The sequence below is a fragment of the Hippopotamus amphibius genome, chromosome 6, assembly GCF_030028045.1.
Source record: "Hippopotamus amphibius kiboko isolate mHipAmp2 chromosome 6, mHipAmp2.hap2, whole genome shotgun sequence".
NCBI lineage: Eukaryota > Metazoa > Chordata > Mammalia > Artiodactyla > Hippopotamidae > Hippopotamus > Hippopotamus amphibius.
The window spans coordinates 119695615-119716405 of NC_080191.1; the positions used below are offsets into that span (position 1 = coordinate 119695615).

The 20791-nt window shown below is 52.0% G+C and overlaps 1 protein-coding gene across 1 annotated transcript in view; it reads right to left on the bottom strand.

The window, feature by feature from the left end:
• RBP1 (retinol binding protein 1) overlaps window positions 1-17996 on the bottom strand; it is a 79446-nt gene extending 61450 nt beyond the window's left edge. The window contains 3 exon segments of the mRNA XM_057739731.1: window positions 17039-17217; window positions 17751-17871; window positions 17874-17996. Coding sequence (XP_057595714.1) covers window positions 17039-17217; window positions 17751-17871; window positions 17874-17996 — 423 coding nt within the window.
• Window positions 17997-20791: the final 2795 nt, after the last annotated feature.

Below are 20791 nucleotides of genomic sequence, written 5' to 3' on the forward strand. Positions count from 1 at the left end.
AGCTCCTTCCTTTCCAGGAGACTTGGACCCAAGAGGAGACGCTACAGGGGCTGCCTGCTGAGCCAGGTGCCCAGGAGCCCTGCGAGGTCTGCTTCCCCTAAAATTTAATTAGTCTTTGTTTAAGCAGAAGATCTATTTGGAGACTCCCCACCGACAGCTGTGACGGCTCTGAAAATGCGATTTAGTTCTCCCACTTTGCTGTCCCATGTTCACATTTGGTGGGCATGGATTTTTCTTTTTAAGCTTTGTATCCTGTGGGAATGAGCCAGCCATTTCCCAGATGATCAGATTTGTCCTAAGAACAGAGAAGGGGGATGGGGAGTCAAGGAGAAGAACGCTCCCCTACAAACAAATGAGAGGAATAAAGGAAAGAAAGAATGTTGGGAGGGGAACAAATAATGGTCACTTGTTTTCTTGTGACACAAAACAGCTTCTAATAACAATCTTCCCTGGGACCCAACGGCTCCTTCTGTGACCTGCCTCTGCAATGAGCAGCCACCTTTGCCGCACCAGGCAAAGTCTGGGACAAGGCTCAGCTTGCCCTGTGAATGCAGATCTGAAAGGGTCTTTAAGAGGTCATTCAATTCCATTTCCCAGCGTGGACACTCACCATTGCTTACTCCATTTAATCAGGGTCTAGTGGGGGAATTTCAGGCCAGAGGATGTTCCTGGTGCTTTTCAAGTGGCACAGGAAGGCAGATGCCAGCGGGGGCTGAGGTGGGCGGGGTACAAACCCCGGGGATAGGCAGCGCTGTACCCTGCCCCCATGAGCTCTGGGGCGCCACCTTAGAAATGAAGCCTAGATAAACCCAAAGACAAGGGGAAAGCATGGCCACCTTCAACTCCCCTCCCGACAGTAATTCCCACTGCATAGACCATCTGACATCTGCAAGCGAGCTGGAGCCCAGGGCAGCTGGTTGTAAAGCAAGTCAGTCTAACTTTTCTATTAAAAACTAATAACCTCCAACACTTTGGCCTTGTCAGCAGCTTTCCCAGAAATACATGTACCAAAAGATGAGTGAAAACAGCTTTGTATTACTCTGACAGGGGACTGTCACTTCAAAAGCCATTATCCAGCTCCCCTGACCACTTAGAAACCCAAGCTGGCACTGGGGTGACACAGAAAACACAGCTCCCGTAGGCAGCTTGAGCAAGCTGGTTTCAAGGAAGTCTCGATGTCCCTCACCCTTTATGAGTGACTTACACTGGGAGTGACAGACTATTCCCACTACATGGACCCATCTCCTGGCAATGACCTGGCAAGAACCGCAAATAGTGGGATTCAACTTGGCTGCCAAGAATTTGTGATATTCCTTAAAGTTCCCACTTGCCCCAAATATCCACTCCCATGAGCAGGGGGAAGACGGGTCAGTGGTCCCTCCACACTTGCCCACCCAGCTCTGGGGGGCCCCCTGCTTAGAGAGCCACCTCCCGGAGGGCTGGGACTGGACCTTATTGTCTCTGTGGTTCCAGAGCCAGGTCCTAAGCGGGGAGTTCTTGCCCATGTGGTCCTGCCTGCAAAAGCCAGAGCCAGGTCTGACTCCAAAGCCTGTGCTCTTTAAATTTAAGGGGAAAATTGAAAAACCAGACAGTTGATCAGACACTTTCTAAACATGATGTGAATCGCTACAAGATACAAATTGGCCGTTCCTCCTGGAGTTTGATGTTAAAGTATGTTCCACCCTCCCTTTGAGGGTTTCTGGAATAACGAGAAGGTTCTCAGCCTCTGGTACCTGTTAAATAAGTGGGTGGGTAGGAAGGGCAGGGAAGGTAACTGAGAACCTGCCAAGTATCAGGTATGGTGCTGGGAGCTTTCCATCTCAAGCTTTAGAGCTGATTAAAATTAGGCTTGTTAAGTAACCAACCCAAGCCACCTTGGGGTTAGGGGTTGAGCCATTATTTGAACCCAGTTCTTTCTGGCTGAGTCCATGAGCTGCCCTGTCCTGGAGGTCAGGCTGGGTGATCTTCTGATCCATTCCCAGAGGAATGGCAATGACCTAAAATCAGCACATTCAGGGGAAAAACCGATTCATTGTAAAAGCAGATTAAAACTAGATTAATAAGGCCCTTAAAACACAAACGAGTAATTAGGCACGTAAAAGCCGTTAGAAGCAACAGCTACAGACCAGTAAAGCCACAGCAGGCCTTTGTGGGCATGGACGAATGTGATTCCAATACCATGAAGAAGTGAACAACAAATGATAACACGATTCTTAGGACAAACAAAATGGTAAAAGGTTAAGCCTAATTTTAAAATGACATGTCATTTTTAAAATTCCTTAAACATTCCAGAAAGTACCCAGGATTGTTAAAACAACAAATCACCAGAGAGCTCAAGGCCGCATGAGGCCAAGGTTCTGGATGCGGAGAGGGGAATGAGGACAGGGCTCAGTCATCGCAGAGGCCCAGCACCAAGGGTGGCCCTAAGGCTGGGCTGGACCTAAGCTCTGTCATGGAGCAGCTCAGGCTGGAGGGAAGGCAGCATGTAAACTGGCATCAACGCCACCTGTGTGTAGCATCCTGGGTACTTACTGATGGAAGTAACAGCACCATGTTCGCTATCACCATCATCACTCCAAAATCATCTATTGAATACTCACTATGTGCTGGGTATTAAAATGTGGGTCTTATCAAGTTGATTCCTTAAACCTCCTGGAGCAGTGACGCTTATCCCCAATTTACAGATGTGGAGACTGAGGCTCCATGAAGTGGGGAGATGAGGTTTGACTGTACAGCCCATGCTCTTGGCTACTGGGCTCTGCAGTTCCCTGATTTAAGCTGACCCTTGAATGAGCAGTAAGACTTTGCAGCATGGTTGAGCGTAAGGAAACATCATTCAGCAAAAGCGGGTTCTACACCTGCACACCAGCCTCGAGTGCTAGAAACAGAGGCAGGGAAGGTGAGGATACTGCTCTTAAGAGCTCACAGACTCTCGAAGAAGATAAGTAGACAGAGAATTCCAGCAAAATGACAACTGCTGGGTAGAGGCAGGTGATGGTGATTATGGAAGTGGGAAGGCACCTCAGCAGCCTCTGAAGTAGAGACATAGGTCCATCAGGGAAGGCTTCCTGGAGGAGGGAATGTTGGAATCCACACCAAAAAACATCATGAGAGTTAGGTTAAGAAGTAGAAACTGAAAGAGAGGAATGAGGGAATCCCAGGCAGAGGGAAGGGAGGTCAGGGGCTGCATGAGTGAGGCTTCTAAATGGGCTTTGTCCGGCTGGACTCTTACGGCATGATACTCCCCAGGGAGCCTGACCCTACACCTCCAACCCTAGAATTTACCAGTATCCCTTCTTCCTCACTTCACATCTTTGTGGCTCCAACCAGCCAAACCTGGTGCAATGGAAAATCCAAATATTTATTTATCTGGCAGGCAGAGCTGGCTCTGCCACTCCAGCAAGTGCAGGGAATCAGCCTATTCTCGGGTCCACCTGTAGTGGAGGTGGAATAAGGGAGAGGCCATCCTGCCGGAGGGTAATCAGAGGGGTTCAGAAGCGCAGAACCCACCAGAGGCCTCATCTCTTCCACGAGAGCCTCTGGCCTCTATTTTTCATCTTTCAAGGCTAACAGAAACAAACAGTTCCCAGAAGATAAAAGATGGTAGCTCAGTAACCAAGGAAGCGTGAGCAGGTCAGGATCTCTTGACCAAGAGTTCCCTCAGGATCTCGGGCCCTTTTATTCACTGCAGGATACCAGCCCCCACCTTAGAGTCTATGGCAGAGAAATGCACATGACCATCTGTGGAATCAATGGAATGAATGAATGGCAGAAAACATTCTAGAGGTACTCTTATAATTTCACCTTTATTTAAACAACAAAATATCCCTGCCGTATGTTTTTTCTTCCGTAGATTAGTCTTACATAAACAGGGTAACCACTGGAGTGACATCGGCCTGAGTTTCTCCGGCCTGGAGTGCTCAGGCATCGTACCCAGGACCACACAGCCAAGAACAGCATGAGTCACGGTTTCAACCCCCTTCTCTGAACCCATGGCTTGCCCACTGCTTCACACGCACATCTTGCTGCCCTGGATGCCATTGCCATTGAATTTGGCAGGCTACGGGGCTGGTCTGGCCAGCAGCCAGCAGCCAGTGGCTCACCTGACGGAGCTGGGTGTTCAGGAGGGACCTGATAGGCCTGAGCTCCAATCTATCCCCACCTCTTTCTAGCTGGGTGACCCCAGCAATCTACTCCATCTCTGAACCTCATGTTCGGGGCTGCAAAATGGGGCTGAATCCTACCATAGAACAAAGCCATCAGGATGAAATGAAACAAGGGGTTGCCAGGACCCGTTTCGGCGCTGGACTCTCAGTAAGCACCAGTGTCCCCTCTGCTCTTGGCGTTGCACCGACTCCCCATTCCTTGCTCCGCCCCCCACCCAGAACCCACGCTGGGTGTGGAGAAGCAGATACGACCTTTCAGACCAGCCTCTGCACACGTAAGCTCTTCTCTGGATGGCCAGGTGTCCCTTCACAGGTTACCACCCCCAGAATTCATCTTCTGGAGCACACAGTTTACAAGGTGAGAGAATTACTAATAACAGCTCACATCGATGGAACAGTTGACTGCAGGCTTTCTTGCATCTAATCCTCATTGTGAAGTAGACTGTGAAGTAGGTCCCTTACTTGATAATTATTCCCATGTCACGGAGAGTAAAGGCACAGGGAAGTGAAGTAACATGCTTAATGCCACCCAGCTTGTAAGGGGGCAGAGATGGCATTCCAAAGATGAGGGTCTGGTTCATGAACTGAACCGTTTATGACGCAGCGGGACTGCCAGGTCCTGCCTCAGAGGGAGACGGGCTGTGGACAAGAGGAGGGCCAGGAACAGATGCCCTTGGCCCGGAACCTGCAGGTCTCGGCCAGCAAGGCAGCCTCTACTGCCAGGGAGAATGAGATGCAAACCAGACCTCACTCCCCACCCCTGCTGATCCCATCCCGGGACACTACGACCTCATCGGGGGACATGCATTTGAGATTTCAAAAGCCTCACAGAAAAGTTGATCCAGAGCCCTGACTCCTTACCACACCAACGATTCCATCTTTCTCTAGTAACGACCTGGAGTTAGTTGGCCAGGATCCAAATCCTGGCTCCACCAGCTACCTGATCTCAGACAAGTGTTGTCTATTCCCCTTTTATTTCCTTCACATACAATCTAGGAAGAATTTTGGCATCTTCATCATAGAATTGTGAGGATTCAAAGAATTAATGCATAGAAAGTGCTTAGAATTCCTAGCACATGGGAAATACCAACAGACATTAGCTACTCTTTAACGGCAAGTAGATCTTGCAGCAATACGGTAAATGACCACCACTTACATTGTCTGAGGCTCTGCTATTTTTATTGAACATTCATGGGACAAACACACTGGAGCCCACTGTGCTAGGCACTGGAGACACAAAGGTGTGGGCCCCACTGCCTAGCATCTCAAATGCACTGACAAGCGTCACAGGTGCCCCAGGAAGAGCACCTGTGGAGAGAGACAGCCAGGCAAAGGAGAGGATGGGGGTGGGGGCTGGGGGGAGGATGCAGAGTCAGGATGAGGTCCAAAGAGTGGTTATGCTCGGGCTGGTCCTGACCAATGGGTATGTATGCTCCCAGGAAGAGGAGGCAGGGGACTTATCCCAGGGAAGTGTGTAGAGAGATGCAAAAGAGGATGGCAAGTGAAGACACCTGCAGATGGTGAGACGGGCCCAAGTGTAAGGTGTGAGGGAGGGGATGGGGCTGGAGGGGCAGGTGCCTCCATGTCCTGAGGTCCTGAATGCTGCCTGGCCTCTGCCTGTCAGCCCTGGGGAGACTCTGCGGGTTTTGAGCTGGGGAGTAGTGTGATCTTTCCCTTTTTAGAACGTGAAGGATGGTGCAAGAGAGATCAGTGTGAAGATACTGGAGTAATTAAATGAAACACTCCATGGAAAGCACTGACCTGGCACATAGTAAGTATAAGAGACGTTGACCGTTATTTTTACAAGTAAGAGACGTTCAGGAGACGGGGAAAGGGGAGAGAGAGATTAGGAAGCAGAATCTATGGAACTGGTGGACTGATTGCCCATAAACACTTTCCATTTATCTTCACAGCGATCACTTTCATGGTTACACTGTGGTCCATGGAATTAAAAACCCACAGTCACTCTAACACCTGTGGCTCCCGGGCACTTTGCAGCACCAGCAGGAGGCAGCCTGTTCTGTAAACCACATGAAGTCGGGGGTCAGAGATCTGAAGTTGAATCCCTGGCTCTGGTTAACCAGGAGTGTAACCCTGGCAGGACCTCAGGTACCAGTCTGTAAAATGGGAGAGTAGCCCCTCTGTGCTGGGATTGTTGGAGGACCAAATAAGCAACACCCATCAAGTACTAGGGCGGGGCCTGCCACATCACAGCCCTCCAAGGGTGGCTCTGCTTTGTGGGTTGTTGAGGGTTATTGCTGCACGTTCCAACAAATACCTTTCTATTTACAAACGGCAACAGCTTTTTATCTTTTGAATGATTTTCCTGGAATATAATCCCCTAAATGGGATCTCTGAGTTAAAGAGTAAGAAGATTTTTTCTGGCTCGCTGTACATTGTCAGATGGGATGTTTTCCTCCTCGTTTTCTGAGTGCAGGGCCAGTTCTGCTGTAAGGCTGGCCAAGATGGGTTTTGCAGACTGGGTTCTCCTCCAGCCCTGACTTCACGCACATCTTGTTTATATAGTTCTTCCCCAGACTGTTCCTAAGGTGTCCTTGGATGCTCACAGCAGGAGAGAAAGAAGGAAGGGTGGGAGGGAGGGAGGGAGGGGGGAAGCTAAGGTATTTGCATACTAAAGGAAACAGGTAGAGAACTCTTTGGCTATTTAACCAAAATAAATGTACTCTAATGGTGGAATTTCAGGTGGCATGAGGTGGCCTGGGGGTCCTCTCTGAGGACAAGAGGTGTGCGTGCACACGTGCACACACACACACACACACACACACACACACACACACACACACGCTCTAGCACAACTCAATTTGTACAACAGAGACGGCTACAAAAAAAATCAAGCACAGCCCCTGCTCTCAGAGGAGTCTCCAGTCAACTCCAAGTCAAATAGGAATAAATCCCTGAGCCCATGTGAAATGCGAGTAGTAGGACCCGGGCTGCAGGCGCTGGTTTTGGAGGAGACTTCCATGGAGAAAGGGGACCCTAACGGCAGCCATGTTTACGGCCTCTGGATGTCTGGAAGGGAGGGTGGAGGGGGTTTCCTGGGTCCAGGGGTCTAGGTTCACTGTGAGGGCCTAGAAATCCTTAGAGACTGGGATGGGAACCCCCCAAAAAGGAGGCTCCCGGGCTGAGCACATATGCATGAAGTAGTTTCAGCTGTGTTTAGACACGGTGTTTAGACTCGTCTATTGGGGACTTTTGGAGGTGGGTGCAGGGCTGAAGGTGAAGTCGTGAGCCACTCCCAACACTCTGAGGCCGTCCTTTTCCCTATCAAGCCCCACACCAGCCTCTCACGCAGGGCCTGCCTTGGGTGGCAGGCAGCCCAGGGAGGTGGAGTTCCCGCTCTGCCTGTTTAGACCCAGCTCCAAGCACCACACACCCTCTCCCACCCCCACAGAGTCCTTGTAGGCTCTGCTGCTGCTCCAGATTAGTCAGAAACAAGAGCCCAGCCCCGAAAGACCTCCAAGCGTCAGCCAGAGAAAAATATCCCAACTCCCACTGCGTGCTCACCATCCGCCAGGCACTGTGGTAAGAGCTTAGCCTGCATACAGCACATCGAACTTTTCTAAAGCATCTTCCCCCCGACATGCTCTTCTAGAACCTTGCCAAAACCCCACTGACTGAGAATGTGGCGTCCATGTCCCCTTCCTTGGGAAGATGCCGGGGCCTTTGTGATTGCTTCAACCAACGGTGTGGCAAAATTCCTGCTATATGCTTTCAGAGGCTGAGTAGATTATAAAATGTCATACACTTCTGCCTTGTTCTCTTGGCGCTCTCGTTCTTGGAGCCCAGCTCCTATGTTGTGAGGGAGCTCAGGCAGCCAGTAGAGAGTGAGTGTGAGGGAGCCATCTGGAAAGTGGACCCTCCAACATCTCACGGACATGGCAGGCTGCAGGGACAAGCCACCCCCTTTGAGCCCTGCCCCAACTGCAAATTCGTGAGGCAAATGAACAACTGTTATTGTTTTGGAGTTTTGGAGCACTAAGCTTGGGAGTGGTTTGTTACACAGCAATAGAAATGTGAAGTAATTCATCACCGCATTTCATTTTCACAACAATCCCATGTCAACGACAACTGGCACTCGCCATTGGCATTGCCATCTCCCTCTACGACGATTAAGTCCTGTGCTGCTGCAGCGGCTGACTGCCAAGGCCCCCCTGAAAGGTGTTCAGCGGGGAGAGCTGAAAGGAGGCACTCTGTGCTCTGGGAAAAACTGGCAGAACAGGTCTTTAGATAGTCAGATATTTTCAGGAGCCAACGTTATGAGCCCAATTCTTGTATCGCCTCATACTAGAGAAACACCAAAATCCTTCATGGTGGTGACTGCTCCTCATGATTCGCCAGCACGAGACTAGCAGAAACCTTCTGTAAACAGTATGTGCTGGATTGCAGCCTTTCCCCTTTCACCAGAATCACGGATCTACTGACCTTCCCCCCTGCCTCTTCGGAACAGTTTCTCAGAGCTCTCTGGGTTGCTGTCTCCCGGGCTGCGGTCCTCATTTTGCCCCAAATAAAACTCGCAGCTCTCATGTTGTGCATTTTTTTAAGTCGACACCCATCAGTGGTACTACCTCGGGCTCCTTTTTACAAATGAGGATACTGAGGTCCAGAGGGATAGAGTTATCTTCCCCAAGGAAACACAGCTGGAGAGTGGACCCAGGGTTCAATTCCAGGTTCATCTCAAAGCCAAGCCTCCCAATTGCTCTGTTATATCCCACACTTGTCCAGCTGCACACACCACTGGTATCACTTACTCGGACCCTCAGCTGCAAACCATCGTGGGCTGCTGCAAGTTTGGTGTCCCCAGGCAGACTCCATCCACAGGGACTGGACTGTATCTCCTCACTCTCATTCATCCCCCATAACCAGGCACCCTTAACCCCAGCATGGGCTTATCACACTGAGTCATGACGAGAACATCACTGGAACCTGGGCGTGGCCAGCCCACTTCCTCATTTCTCTTTCTTAGTAGTTATCACAGGCATGGTCTTTGAATCCACAGCTTTGGCATCCGTCAGGAACTTGTTAGAAAAGTTCCTGGTCCCTATTCCAGATTTTCTGAACCAGAAACTGTGGATGTGGGGCAAGTTCAAGTTTGAAAACGACTGCTCGGACTCCTTATGTGGTTCTTAACCTATGATCTGTGAACTCTGTGTGTCGTAGGATGTTTTTAGATGCAAGCAACAGGAAAACAGTTCAAATAGCTTCAGGGGAAAAAGAAGGCTTGTAATGGCTGATTCAAGTACACGTGAAAAGCCTTGGAATGGCGTTACGTGTTAGGAGTTCCGGCAACCCTCCGATGCTGCAGTTTCTCTCTCTCTCTCTCTCATTTCTGCTTATCTACCAGCCTCATCTTATTCTTTCCTTCTGTTGGATTTCTCCATGCAGCCACGGAGGGTGGCAGGAAACGTACGACTGGCCCCGTGCGGGTCACATGCACAATCATGGAACAGGTCACTGTTGTGGCCCTGGTTTAAGATGCTCATTCCAGGAGACACCACGTGCTGGGATCTGCAGCTTCACCAGAACCCACAGGTAAGTAGGGGTCATTCTCACCAAAAAAGGAGGTGCTTCTTTGGGTGGGTTGGGGAGCAATGTTGGTCAGAAAAATAAACAGCTGTGATCTTCCAGGAAACACCTGGCCATCATAAGCATATTTTGCCTGCAGTCTAGGGTATCAGAAGGGCTTTACCCCTTTGTTGTACACAGCACTGTGGCCTCACAAGGCCCTGTCTCCTGTGCTATTGCCATGGTCCTCAGAAGCTGCTGTTAGCCAGGCGGAGCAGCAATCATGATGCCCATTTTGCAGATGTGAAAACAGAGGCAGCGTGTCCAGCTATTTAAGGTCACTTTGTCAACTAAGTAATAGAGGAGGATTCAAAACCAGATGTCTGACTCTAATACCAGCACTCCTTCTCCACACTCTCAAGCCTTGTCGATACTGTCTGTGCTTGCCTCCAGGTTGCAATGAGGCTCACAGTAAGGAGTTGAGGTGCTGGCCCTCAGCAGAGCTCCGTGGGAGACCTTGTAATACAGAGCTGTATAAATAGGCTAGTTAGAATCCTTCCTCTGCCACGAGCTGGCTGGGCAACCTTGGGCTAAAAAGCTTCCTCATCTTGGAGCCTCAGATTCCCATCTGTAAATTGGGCGTAATGACGCTTACCTAACAGCATTTGCTGGAGGGACCAAATGAGAGAAAGTGCTAAAATATCTGGGGCAGGCAGGGCACTCAGCAAGGATTTAGCACATGTTATTTTCCTTTGTTCTGCGCAACTAAAAACAAAACCTCACACAAGTGTGATCCTTGAAAGCTACTTTGTGAATTTTATTTGGGCTGCTTTAATTCTTTTTGTCATCCTCAAAAGCGCGCTGCTGACACCAATTTCAAAGGTTGAAGAACTTCAGCTGGGACATGAAAGGGCTCCGTGTTTCCTTCCTGGAAAGGAGACAGCCGAATGCTGGGGGCCTGATCTGGGCAGGGGAGGCTCTCAGAAGGCTCCCAAGTCCAATGGCATTCTCATCTCTGTAGCCCAGGGAGTTAATTCTGTCGTTGGCATTGTGTTTTTTAAAATAAGACCCCTCACCCCCACCCCAAATCTCTTTAATGAATGAAGAATAGGATCAGAAACCTGGCAAGGGTTTAAACCAAAGCATTAACAGCAGTTTGGTAGATTTCATGTATTACTTAGATGAATGGATGGATGGATGCAAGGGGAGGCAAGGGAAGGAAACATCTAAGTGCTGATACGGAAGGATGCCTAAGAAATATCACTGAGTGAGAAAACAGTGTGCTAAGAAATAGGTTTCTTTCCTTCTTCCTTCCTTCCTTCCTTCCTTCCTTCCTTCCTTCCTTCCTTCCTTCCTTCCTTTCTCTCTCTTTCCTCCTTTTTTCCCTTCCCTCCCTCCCTCCCTCCATCTCTCTCCCTCCCCTCCTCTTTCTGTCTTTTCTGGCTTTAGATTGAGACGCCCATGAGTTACCTGCTCAATAGCTACACAGCCAGATGGCTTCTACGTCCGAGGAAGGTTTCCAGTCAGATCCGCCAGAAACAGTAACAGTGATAACCTCTGGGGAGTGGGAATGAGGCCAAGTAGGGGAAGGGGCCTTTCCTTTTCAGTCCACTTTCTCCTGTGCCATTTGAATTCTTTTTATGCTTTTACAATAAAAACAAAGAAAGCAGCAGAGAGCTGGAAACGGAAGGCAGACTCTGTGGAAGGGGTCATCCTGAGTTCAAGGCTGGAGATGAAGGCGAGGCCTCAGCCAGGGAGGAGGTGCCGCCTCCTGAGTGAACAAAGCTGCCTCCTCCAGGGAAAAGCTGACCTGGTGCCCACGGTGGGATGACAAATGGTCCTTCTGCTGCCACCACGCATATCCAGGCTCCCGGCTGGGACTCCTGCGGAGGCTCATCTTCTCCCACAAAAGCTGCTTGTGCTGGGGGAGCTGGGAACCAGGAGCCCCATCATGCCTCCTGCCGAGGGGCTCCCTGGCCCGGGGCGTGGGGAATGGTATTTGAAGTGAAGGAACACCTCCCTTTTGGAAGGTCCCCAAAGCCTCCATCTGCTAGATTCAATAAATAATACTGGTTTCAAACTGGGCCTGAGATTTCATTTTAATGGATACAGGCGTGCAAGAGGCAGAGGAGAAAAGCTGAGCCCAGTCTCGACGTGTTTCCACCAGAACCATAGGCCTGGCTGCCTGTGGTCATGTAAAGATCAGAACAGAAAAGACTGGAAATGGGAGCTGAGTGATCCCAGGCTACATAGATCTGAGTCCCTTCACCCATCAGCCTGGGGAGAGACCGCAGAGCCATTTCAGCTGGTTCGGGGCACGGACTGCCACGTCCATACGGGTCCAGCGATGGACGAAGCCAGCCAGTGGCATGTGGCCCTCTACACGTGACTGTTTAAGAAATATTGAGTGTTTTCTGCTTTTTACAGAGACAGAGGTACAGAGAGGCTTCTTTTCTCCACAGCGGTGGTTCTCAAGGTTTAGTTGCACCAGAACCACCTGGTGGGCTTATTGAAACCTAGATGGCCGCCCCCACTCCCAGAGTTTCTGATCCAGGAGGCCAGGGGTCTGGCTGGAGGATCTGTGTTTCTAGCAAGTCCTCACGCTACTACTGCTGCCGCCAGTCTTGGCTTCAGCAGCCTCTGCTCTGAGGAATGCACAGGGCAAACAATGATGTCTGGCTGTTAGACCCTCAACTTTAGGTAACAGGGTGGGATGAGGGCTGCGGTAAAGTGGAGAAGGTCCCATCTAAAGGGAGCAACTATGACAGCGTCCCAGGCACAGGAATCAAAGGATACCCAGCGTTTTCAGCAGTCCTGGTTTTGTTGGGGTATGAACAGCCAGAAATATGGATTTTTCTGTGACATCTGACAGTCTTTGGTGATCACTGGCAGCTGGCTCTGAAATCTGTCAAACATTGTGCAAGCCAAACAAAACATATCTGCAGGCCGGATTTCTTCCTCTGGCTGCTGTTCCAGAAGGCAGAGAAGGTTCACATGGAAAGAGGCAGGCGCAGAGCAATCTGAGCCTCTGGGCCCTCTGGGGAGGATGGCAGCCTGACCACACCTCTCACAGAAGGCTCCCTGGGGCCTGTCGGGGCCACATCCAGGCTCCCTGCAGGGTCCTCTGCACTGTTCTCTTCCCCAGCCACACCCTGCCCTCTGGCCACATGAAGTCTCTGCAGACTGCACCTCTCTTCCCGATGAAATCCGCCCCCCCCGCCCGGCTAGGCCTTTGCTGACCTCCAAGCCTGGAATGCTCTCCACATCTGCCCTAATTCATACTTGTCCTTCAAGGACCCCCTCAGCTGTCCCCTCCTCCCAGGAGCCCTCCCTAACCACCTTCCATCCAGGAAGGAAGCCTGCCTCCCATCCGCCCAGCCCTGTGCCCCTAGTCTGCTGTGCTGCCATCACTGTGCTGCGCTGTAATGGCCTGAAGATGCGTCTGTCTCCTCCCCTGGCCTGGGCCTGTCTCCTCCCCTGGCCTGGGCCTGTCTCCTCCCCTGGCCTGGGCCTGTCTCCTCCCCTGGCCTGGGCCTGTCTCCTCGCCTGGCCTGGGCCTGTCTCCTCCCCTGGCCTGGGCCTGTCTCCTCGCCTGGCCTGGGCCTGTCTCCTCCCCTGGCCTGGGCCTGTCTCCTCCCCTGGCCTGGGCCTGTCTCCTCCCCTGGCCTGGGTACTCCAGGAGGCCATGCTGCCTCTGTGTCCCCAGGCTGAGCCCAGGGCTGGTGTGGGACAGGTCTGAAATAGCACCTACCAGAGCTGTTTTCTTGGCCTTGGCCTTCCTCTCGACCCCTGTTTGCCTGGCTACTTCCTGCCTATCCTTCAGGCCACGGCTCAGACTCCATTTCCTGTGGGAACAGCCTCTGACTTCCCAGACCCAGGGAGGGGTGGTCCTTCTCTGCCTGTCCTTCTACATCAGCACACCATCACGGTATGACTGGCTGCTTTGGGCTGCTGCCCCACTACACTGAACTCCACGAGGGCAGGACTCTTGTGCGATTCATCTCAGTAACACAAGGTCTGTAAAGATAGAGTAAGCACCACGAAATGCTTATAGGACCAGGAAAGGAATGAACAGAACATGTGAGAAGTCAGATCCTTACAATGTGCTGGGAAGTACACGTCAGAATGAGGCCAACCTGATGCTGAGACCTGGCTTCCTCCGGCCACTGCTCCTGGCTGGTGGGTGCAGAGCGCAGGGAGCAGAAGGGGCAGTGGTGTGTCCTCTTTGGCAACAAGCTTGCCCAGGACCCCCGGGGGCCCTACAGGCCTCAACCACATGGCCCCTTGCAGGAAGCTCCCCTCCATTCACAAGCACCAGGCTGGACAGCTATCACTCTATTATCCTACGCCCTCCCCCAGCCGCGCTGTGGTCCCCCTCCAGCTGGGCAGCCAGGGAGAAGGGCTTCTCTGCAGTGCAGGGGCCAAGGGAAGGCTGGAGCAGAGGGCCCTCCATCCTCCCAACAGGCGACAGCACGGTAGGTGCGTGCCGTCTACTTCGGAGGGGGCCACCCTGAGTGCTGGGACAGCATAGGTGACCACGAGTCCTTGTCCAATGTCATCGAGTTTGCCCAGCTGCTGGGCTCCTTGATCTGTTCACCTACCACTGTCCTAATGCCTAATGGCCAAAAAAGGAGGGTGGCCATGTGCCCCTTCCTTTGTGTCTAAACACCTCCCTCCCACCCCTTTTCTGTTACAAGTAAGTGGAGACGTCGCCACCTCCAGAACTCCTTCTGGGATCCCCTCCTCTGGCGCTTCCCTTTGTCACCACTGATCACATTGTGTTCTGACTGTGTGTGTCTGTCTGCACCACAAAGACTGTCAGTTTCTGGACATCAGAGATTGTTACATGTTCCACTGGGTCAGACCGCATTCAGATCCTCCCTCTGCCACTTAATCCCCCAAGGTCACACAACAGGAAATCCTGCCCTGGTTTTCTTATCTGTAAAATGGGGTTAAAACTAGCATTGTGAAATTCGCTGAGTTAAAATAGAACGGGAATAGTACTTCGGCGCTTGATGACTACAGGCACACCTCATTTTATTGTACTTCGAAGATACTGTGTTTTTTTACAAATTAAAGGTTTGCGGCAACTTTGCACTAAGCAAGTCTATTGTTGCCATTTTCCCAACAGCATCTGCTCACTTTGGGTCTCTGTGTCACATTTTGGTAATTCTCACAGTATTTCAAACTTTCCCATGATTTGTTATGGTGACCTGTGATCAGTGATTTTTGACATTACTGTTGCAAAAAGATCACAACTTGCCAAAGGCTCAGATGATGGTGAGCATTTTCCAGTTATAAAGTAGTTTTTCTTTTTTTCTTTTCCTGCCCGCGCCACATGCGGGATCTTAGTTCCCTGTCTGGGGCTCAAACCTGTGCCCCCGCATTAGAAGTGCAGAGTCTAAACTACTGGGCCACCAGGGAAGTCCCTAAAGTAGTTTCTAATTAAGGTATATACACCGTTATTTACACATAATACTACTGCACACTTAGTAGACCACAGTATAGTGTAACCATACGTTTGATGTGCACTGGGAAACAGAAAACTTCACGTGACCTGCTTTATTAGGATGTTTGTTTTATTGCGGGGGCCTGGGGCCAAACCTACAATATCTCCAAGGTCTGCCTGTATTAACTAGTATCACTAGATGATCACTAAACGCTTCACGCATTAGTGGATGAGGGTGGGAATGAAAGAGTGAAGATAATTAGCCAAGTGAGTACAAGCCAGCACATTCCAGAGATGGCAGTGACCCAAAATAAACAGAGATGTTTGCTGTGCCCTGTAAGTACCTCAAGAGTGGGCTGGGGACAAGGACTGTTCTTAAGTGCAGTTCCGGGCAGCGAGCCAGGGACCAGACCTTCGGCAGTGGTGCGACAGGCAGGGCCCCCACCTCACCAAGGCAGACCCTGTCTGAAGGTCTCCTTTCCCGCTGTGAGCCTCTCTGAGGATTAAGTGGACTTGGGCCTTTTAAAGGCATGACCTAACATTCCCCTACAACAATAGTGTTTTCTCCCACCAGTAACCTCTCCAAGGACCCTCCTTGCCGGCCACCCTCTCTTCCGCCACCATTCCAAGCGCAGACTCAGACACTGACTCCTGATCCCCTTCAGATGAATCAGCAAGCGGTGGGGTGGTGACTCATCCTGGCCTGGGGCTCCTTATCCCCAGACACCGGCACTCCTTCAACCACAGTCCTAGCAAACCCCAGCCACCCAGTTTCCGCAAAGGCTACCTGCAGAGGAGCCTGGCCCAGAGTAGGAGTGTGGGCCTCAAAGTCCGGTCTCTGGAATCTCCTCTGGGAGCCTCAATCACCGTAAAATACGGGGTTACGGATCCCTCCCTCACTGGACCGTGGTGTAAAATAGCTGGCACCGTGCAGGGCACGGAGCAGACCCTCAGTAAAGGATGGGAGGGGGTGGGGAAGGAGAGAATCTCATCAATAAACAAAGCAGCTCCCCGGGGGTGGGCGTGAGCTAGCTCTGCACCCAAGACTGTGAAAGGGAGGCCGGGAGCACCCTGACCTCCCAGTGACCCCGAGAATGTTGATGGAGGCCAGGGGCTGACCTTCCAGAGGCCACTGTGGCAGCGCTAATTGGAGTCTCTGGGTCATCAGCTTCCCACCCTTAGGGGCGGGAGGCTCGCTCCCCTCCCCCACTGTTGCTTCCACTGGCCTGGGCTGCAGTGGCATTGAGCTACAAAGTAGGTGTTGGCTGCAGGGTTCAAAGGAAGCTCAGACAGCACTGGAGGATAGGGTAGGGAAGGGGATGGCCAGGAGCCAAACCCCAGTTTGGGGATGAGGAGGGGCAGGTCAGAAGGCAGCGATCACGTGCCCCCTGCTTCCTAGAGTGGCTTCATGCTAGGTCATGTAGGAAGTTTACACTTCAGAAGGTTGCCTGTGTTTTGTCTTGCTTTCCTCCCTTCTCTCCTTCCTCCCCCAGTCTACAGTTCAGCTAGAGGAGAAGAGAGTCAACAGATTTGCCTGGAATTCCTGCCCAGCCCCTCCCTAGCTGTGCTGCTCTGGGCACGTAGCTTCATCTCTTTGAGACTGTTTTCTCACCTGTAGAATGGGCTTACTGAGACCTCCCTCAAACACTGTCGTGCGGATTAGATGAAGTCAAGGGTATAAAGCACCAATGCTGGGACACAGTAGAGACACAACAAACCACGGCTTTCCTTAGGGAGGGGATACACGATGAGTCAGGTGCTCCCTACTTTGGGGGCTGGGAGTGTGAAGATCTCCGGCCCCTAAGAACACAAAAGCCCTTGCTCCCTTCTCAGGCGAACTAGCCCTGCCTTCGGGCAGGACTCCTGGGTAGCAGAGGCCCACGGGTCCGCAAAGCCTCACCATGCACTTGCGGTCGTCTATGCCCGTCAGATCCTCCTCGAACTCCTCCCCAACCTGGAAGTCCATGATGTAGTTCCTAAAAGTGCTCAGAGTGCGGATGATCATGTGGTTGCCGTTCTGCACGATCTCTTTGTCTGGCTTCAGCAAGTTGGCGATTTTGCGCAAGGCCACATTGACATCTGCAGGGAGTGCCGGGCAGAGAGGAGCAGAAAGTTGACTGGAAAATTGAAAGAACTGCTGCCAAGGTAGCCGGGCCCTAGGAGCCCGCTCTTCCGGCCACCGCCTCCGCCACCCCAAGAAAACCATCCCGGTTCCCTGCTCGATTAGCACGGCCTCAGTGTGTAGCTGGTCTGTGTCTTCTTTCCTTCCTTTCCTTTCTTTTTTTTTTTTTACAACAAAGTTTTCTACCCTTATGCTAACTCTGAAAACCAAAACTAGCCAGCCAAGACCAGCTTTCCTAATGAAACTATCCACTTCGAGAGCCAACCATCAGATATTGACCACCATGAACCCTAATAACCCCCGTCCTCCAATTCGCAGCGTGCTGGCCCCCTGGAGACGCCCCTTCCCTGGCTGGGGTGCTCCGGGCGGCGGCTGGACCGGCGGAGGCAGCCGGGTGGGCGGCCAGCTCAGGAGGGCACCCACCCACTGGGATCCCACCCTCTGCGGCCCGGCCGGGCGCCCGGGGCAGAACGTGGAGGGCAGCGCTTACCCAGCGCGCGCAGGTACTCCTCGAAATTCTCGTTGGCCAGCATCTTCCAGTACCCGGTAAAGTCGACCGGCATTTCGGGGGGCGACTGGGGCCTGGCGGGGACCGAGCTGGCGGAAGCAGATCTGGGCTGGCAGTGTGATCTAGCTGGTGGGCGGCCCGGAAATGTGCGCCCTCCGGGGGCAGGGGGCTTGTGCGGGCGGCGACAGCTGGATTGCAAGAGCTCACAAAGCGGGCGGGAGGATCCATCGTAGCCGTCGCTCCTCCCCGCTCAGAGGGGCGGGGGCGGGGATGTCGGAGGGCCAGGTTGTCCCCCGCCAGCGTCTGCCTAGTTCAGATCTTCGGTTCCCTTACCTGCGAAAGAAAAGGAAATGGGGGTGGGGGGGAGGGGTGTCTTATTGATCCCAGCTCTTCGGTTACTTTGGGATTCATTCAAACGCCTTGAACGTCTCACCTTCAGCGGCCACTTGAGGGCTGGGAAACAGTCTCCTGGGTTTGCTGGAGTAATTAGGGAAAGAGCCCACTTACAGGCTTTTGTCTTAAACGCCGCGCGGGTGGCCCGGCCTGTGGGGGTCCAGGATCCGGAGAGCCGGGGAAACAGTTTAATTCCAGGAAAGAAAAGTGGGGCACTCCCCACATCCCTCCTCTCCAAAAAGGCAAGGTTGAGGTTGCTTGAAGTCAGTATGACTAAAAAGGCCCCCTGATGCGGAGTGAAGTTTGAGATCCACTGCTTTATGCAAATGTAAGCAATTGACAATACGCTGTTAACTTTCTCCTTCCCTTTCGCCTAGTGGCAGAACCGTACTCCACAGTGTTCTGCACTCAGCTTTTTTCACTGACTGTATTCTGGAGACCTCATTCTTTTGCAGGATATTCCATTATTTATCCAGCTTGTCCCCCACTGATGGACATTTATGTACATATTATTTTCCGATCCTTTACTGTGAGAAATAGTACCACAGTGAAGATCTTTGAGAATATCTCATTTCTCACCCGGTGAGAAATGCCATTGTGCTTTAAAACCTCTGTCTTTGCCAGCAAGAAGATGACATAATCATGTGGGCTGACTTTTTGACCCTCTGTTAAAGACTAAATATCTCTTTTAAATTGCTTTTTGCACAACTCACAGCCTAGGTGACAGCAGGTACATGTTCTTCCCACTCTAGCTCCACCATGGCTCCAACCCCCCCCCCCTCCCCAGGCTCATGTGAGCCCTCACACTGCATCTGGCTGAGTTAGGAAAAGATGCCTCTTCCTCAGGGTAGGGGCAGCTTCATCCCAGGGTGTGGCTTGGATTTGAGCCTGTCTTACCTGCCCTGATCTACACCAAGGTTTCGTAACATTGGCACTATCTCCAGTTTGGACCACTTAATTCTTTGCTGGGGGGAGGGGAGCTGGCCTGTGTATTGTAGGATGTTTAGCAGCATCCCTGGCTTCTACAGACCAAGTCCCAGTTGGCACCTCCCACAAAGATGTCTCGAGACATTGCTAAATGCCCCAGGCCAGAGGGTGGGGGAGCAAAATCACCCCTGGTTGAGGGCCACTGCTGTGGTCAGGGTGTACCCCTCATCAGGCCTGTTTCCCATCTCTTCTCACCAGGCTCTGGGATGCTCAGACCATCAGCTGTTCACATAGGCTTTGGCTCTGCATCCCTCCCTGGCCAGCCTGGGGTTCATCTCAGTGGGACAGTGGGCAGCCTATCCCCACCCTGCCCAGTCTAAAAGTGCAAGAAGAGAGCCCTGTGGCTGGGTCAGGTGGATGGTGGGTCCTGGCCTGGTCTGGCTTGTCTAGAGCATCTAATCGGGGCCAGCCATGGCCCTGGGCTTCCTTGTCAGCCTGGCTTACCAGAACTACTGAGCCTGTGCTGTAGAGCCCGTGAGCCACAACTACTGAAGCCAGCATGCCTAGATTCCGTGCTCCGCAGCAAGAGAAGCCACCACAGTGAGAAGCCCACACCACAATGAAGAGTAGCCCCCGCTTGTCACAACTAGAAAGAGTACGTGCGCAGCAATGAAGACCCAATGCCGCCAAAAATAGATAAATAATAAATAAATAAATAAATAAATAAATTTTTAAAAAGGCAAGGGAGAGAAGAGGTGCTGGTCCGTGCTGCCCTGCTTCTGGGGCCTTGAGATCAGGCCAGTGAGTTGAGTGAAAGTGCTCTGTGGAAGTGTTGCAGGAGTATTGCATATCATCACCCTTATCCTCCCTCAGCCCACTCCATCATGCTTGAATTAATCCATTAATGAGTATTTTGGGGTGCTCCTTTCTGTCTGGGGTGATATCACTTGGGGTGTGTAAAGCAAGGAGAGCATCTGAGAACAGTGTGTGAAGAAGGGAGAGGGGATCTGTGTGGGGCTGGCAGTCCGTGAGGGCTCCCTGGAGGGGGTGAGGTTCCAGCTGGGTATTAAGGACTGCTGGGATCAGAGAGGTGAGCAAGTGGGGGATGGGCAGGCCAGGGGAGGAGGGAGAGAGGTGAACAAGGGGGTGCCAAGGAAGGGGCAGATTTGTTAATAATTGAGAAAGAGAGATGTAAATACTCTAGGACATCCTAAACTGACGTGTCATTTCCTAACCTTAGAGAAGAGCTGCGGAGATTCAGAGACCTATGACCGATCCCCAAAAGCCAGTAGGGCGACGAAGGAGGGGAACCAGGCCAGTGGGGGAACCACCCTGAGGCTGTATGTGTGAGCAGTCCTGGGTGGGCGGGGAGGGGGGACAGGAGAGAGCCAAGGGCCTCCAAGGCGGGCTCACGGGGAGAGCATTGCTCAGAGGAGCTGGGGAGGAAATGTGCCCTTGCATTCTTTAGCTGATGGGTCTGCCCATGGGGATAAATCAGAGCTCAGAGAACCATCTCCATGAAACGATTTCTCGATTTCCCATGATCCTTATAATCTCTGTGTGAGGCGGGCAGCCCTGTCCCTGTATCACTGGAGCGGTCAAGCAGCTTGCCCTGTGTCCCCAGCTGGTGGGGCAGCAGAGCTCCCCGAGGGCAATGGGGTTGGAGCAGAGAGCCCTGGGACAGACATTGAGGCTCCATCTCT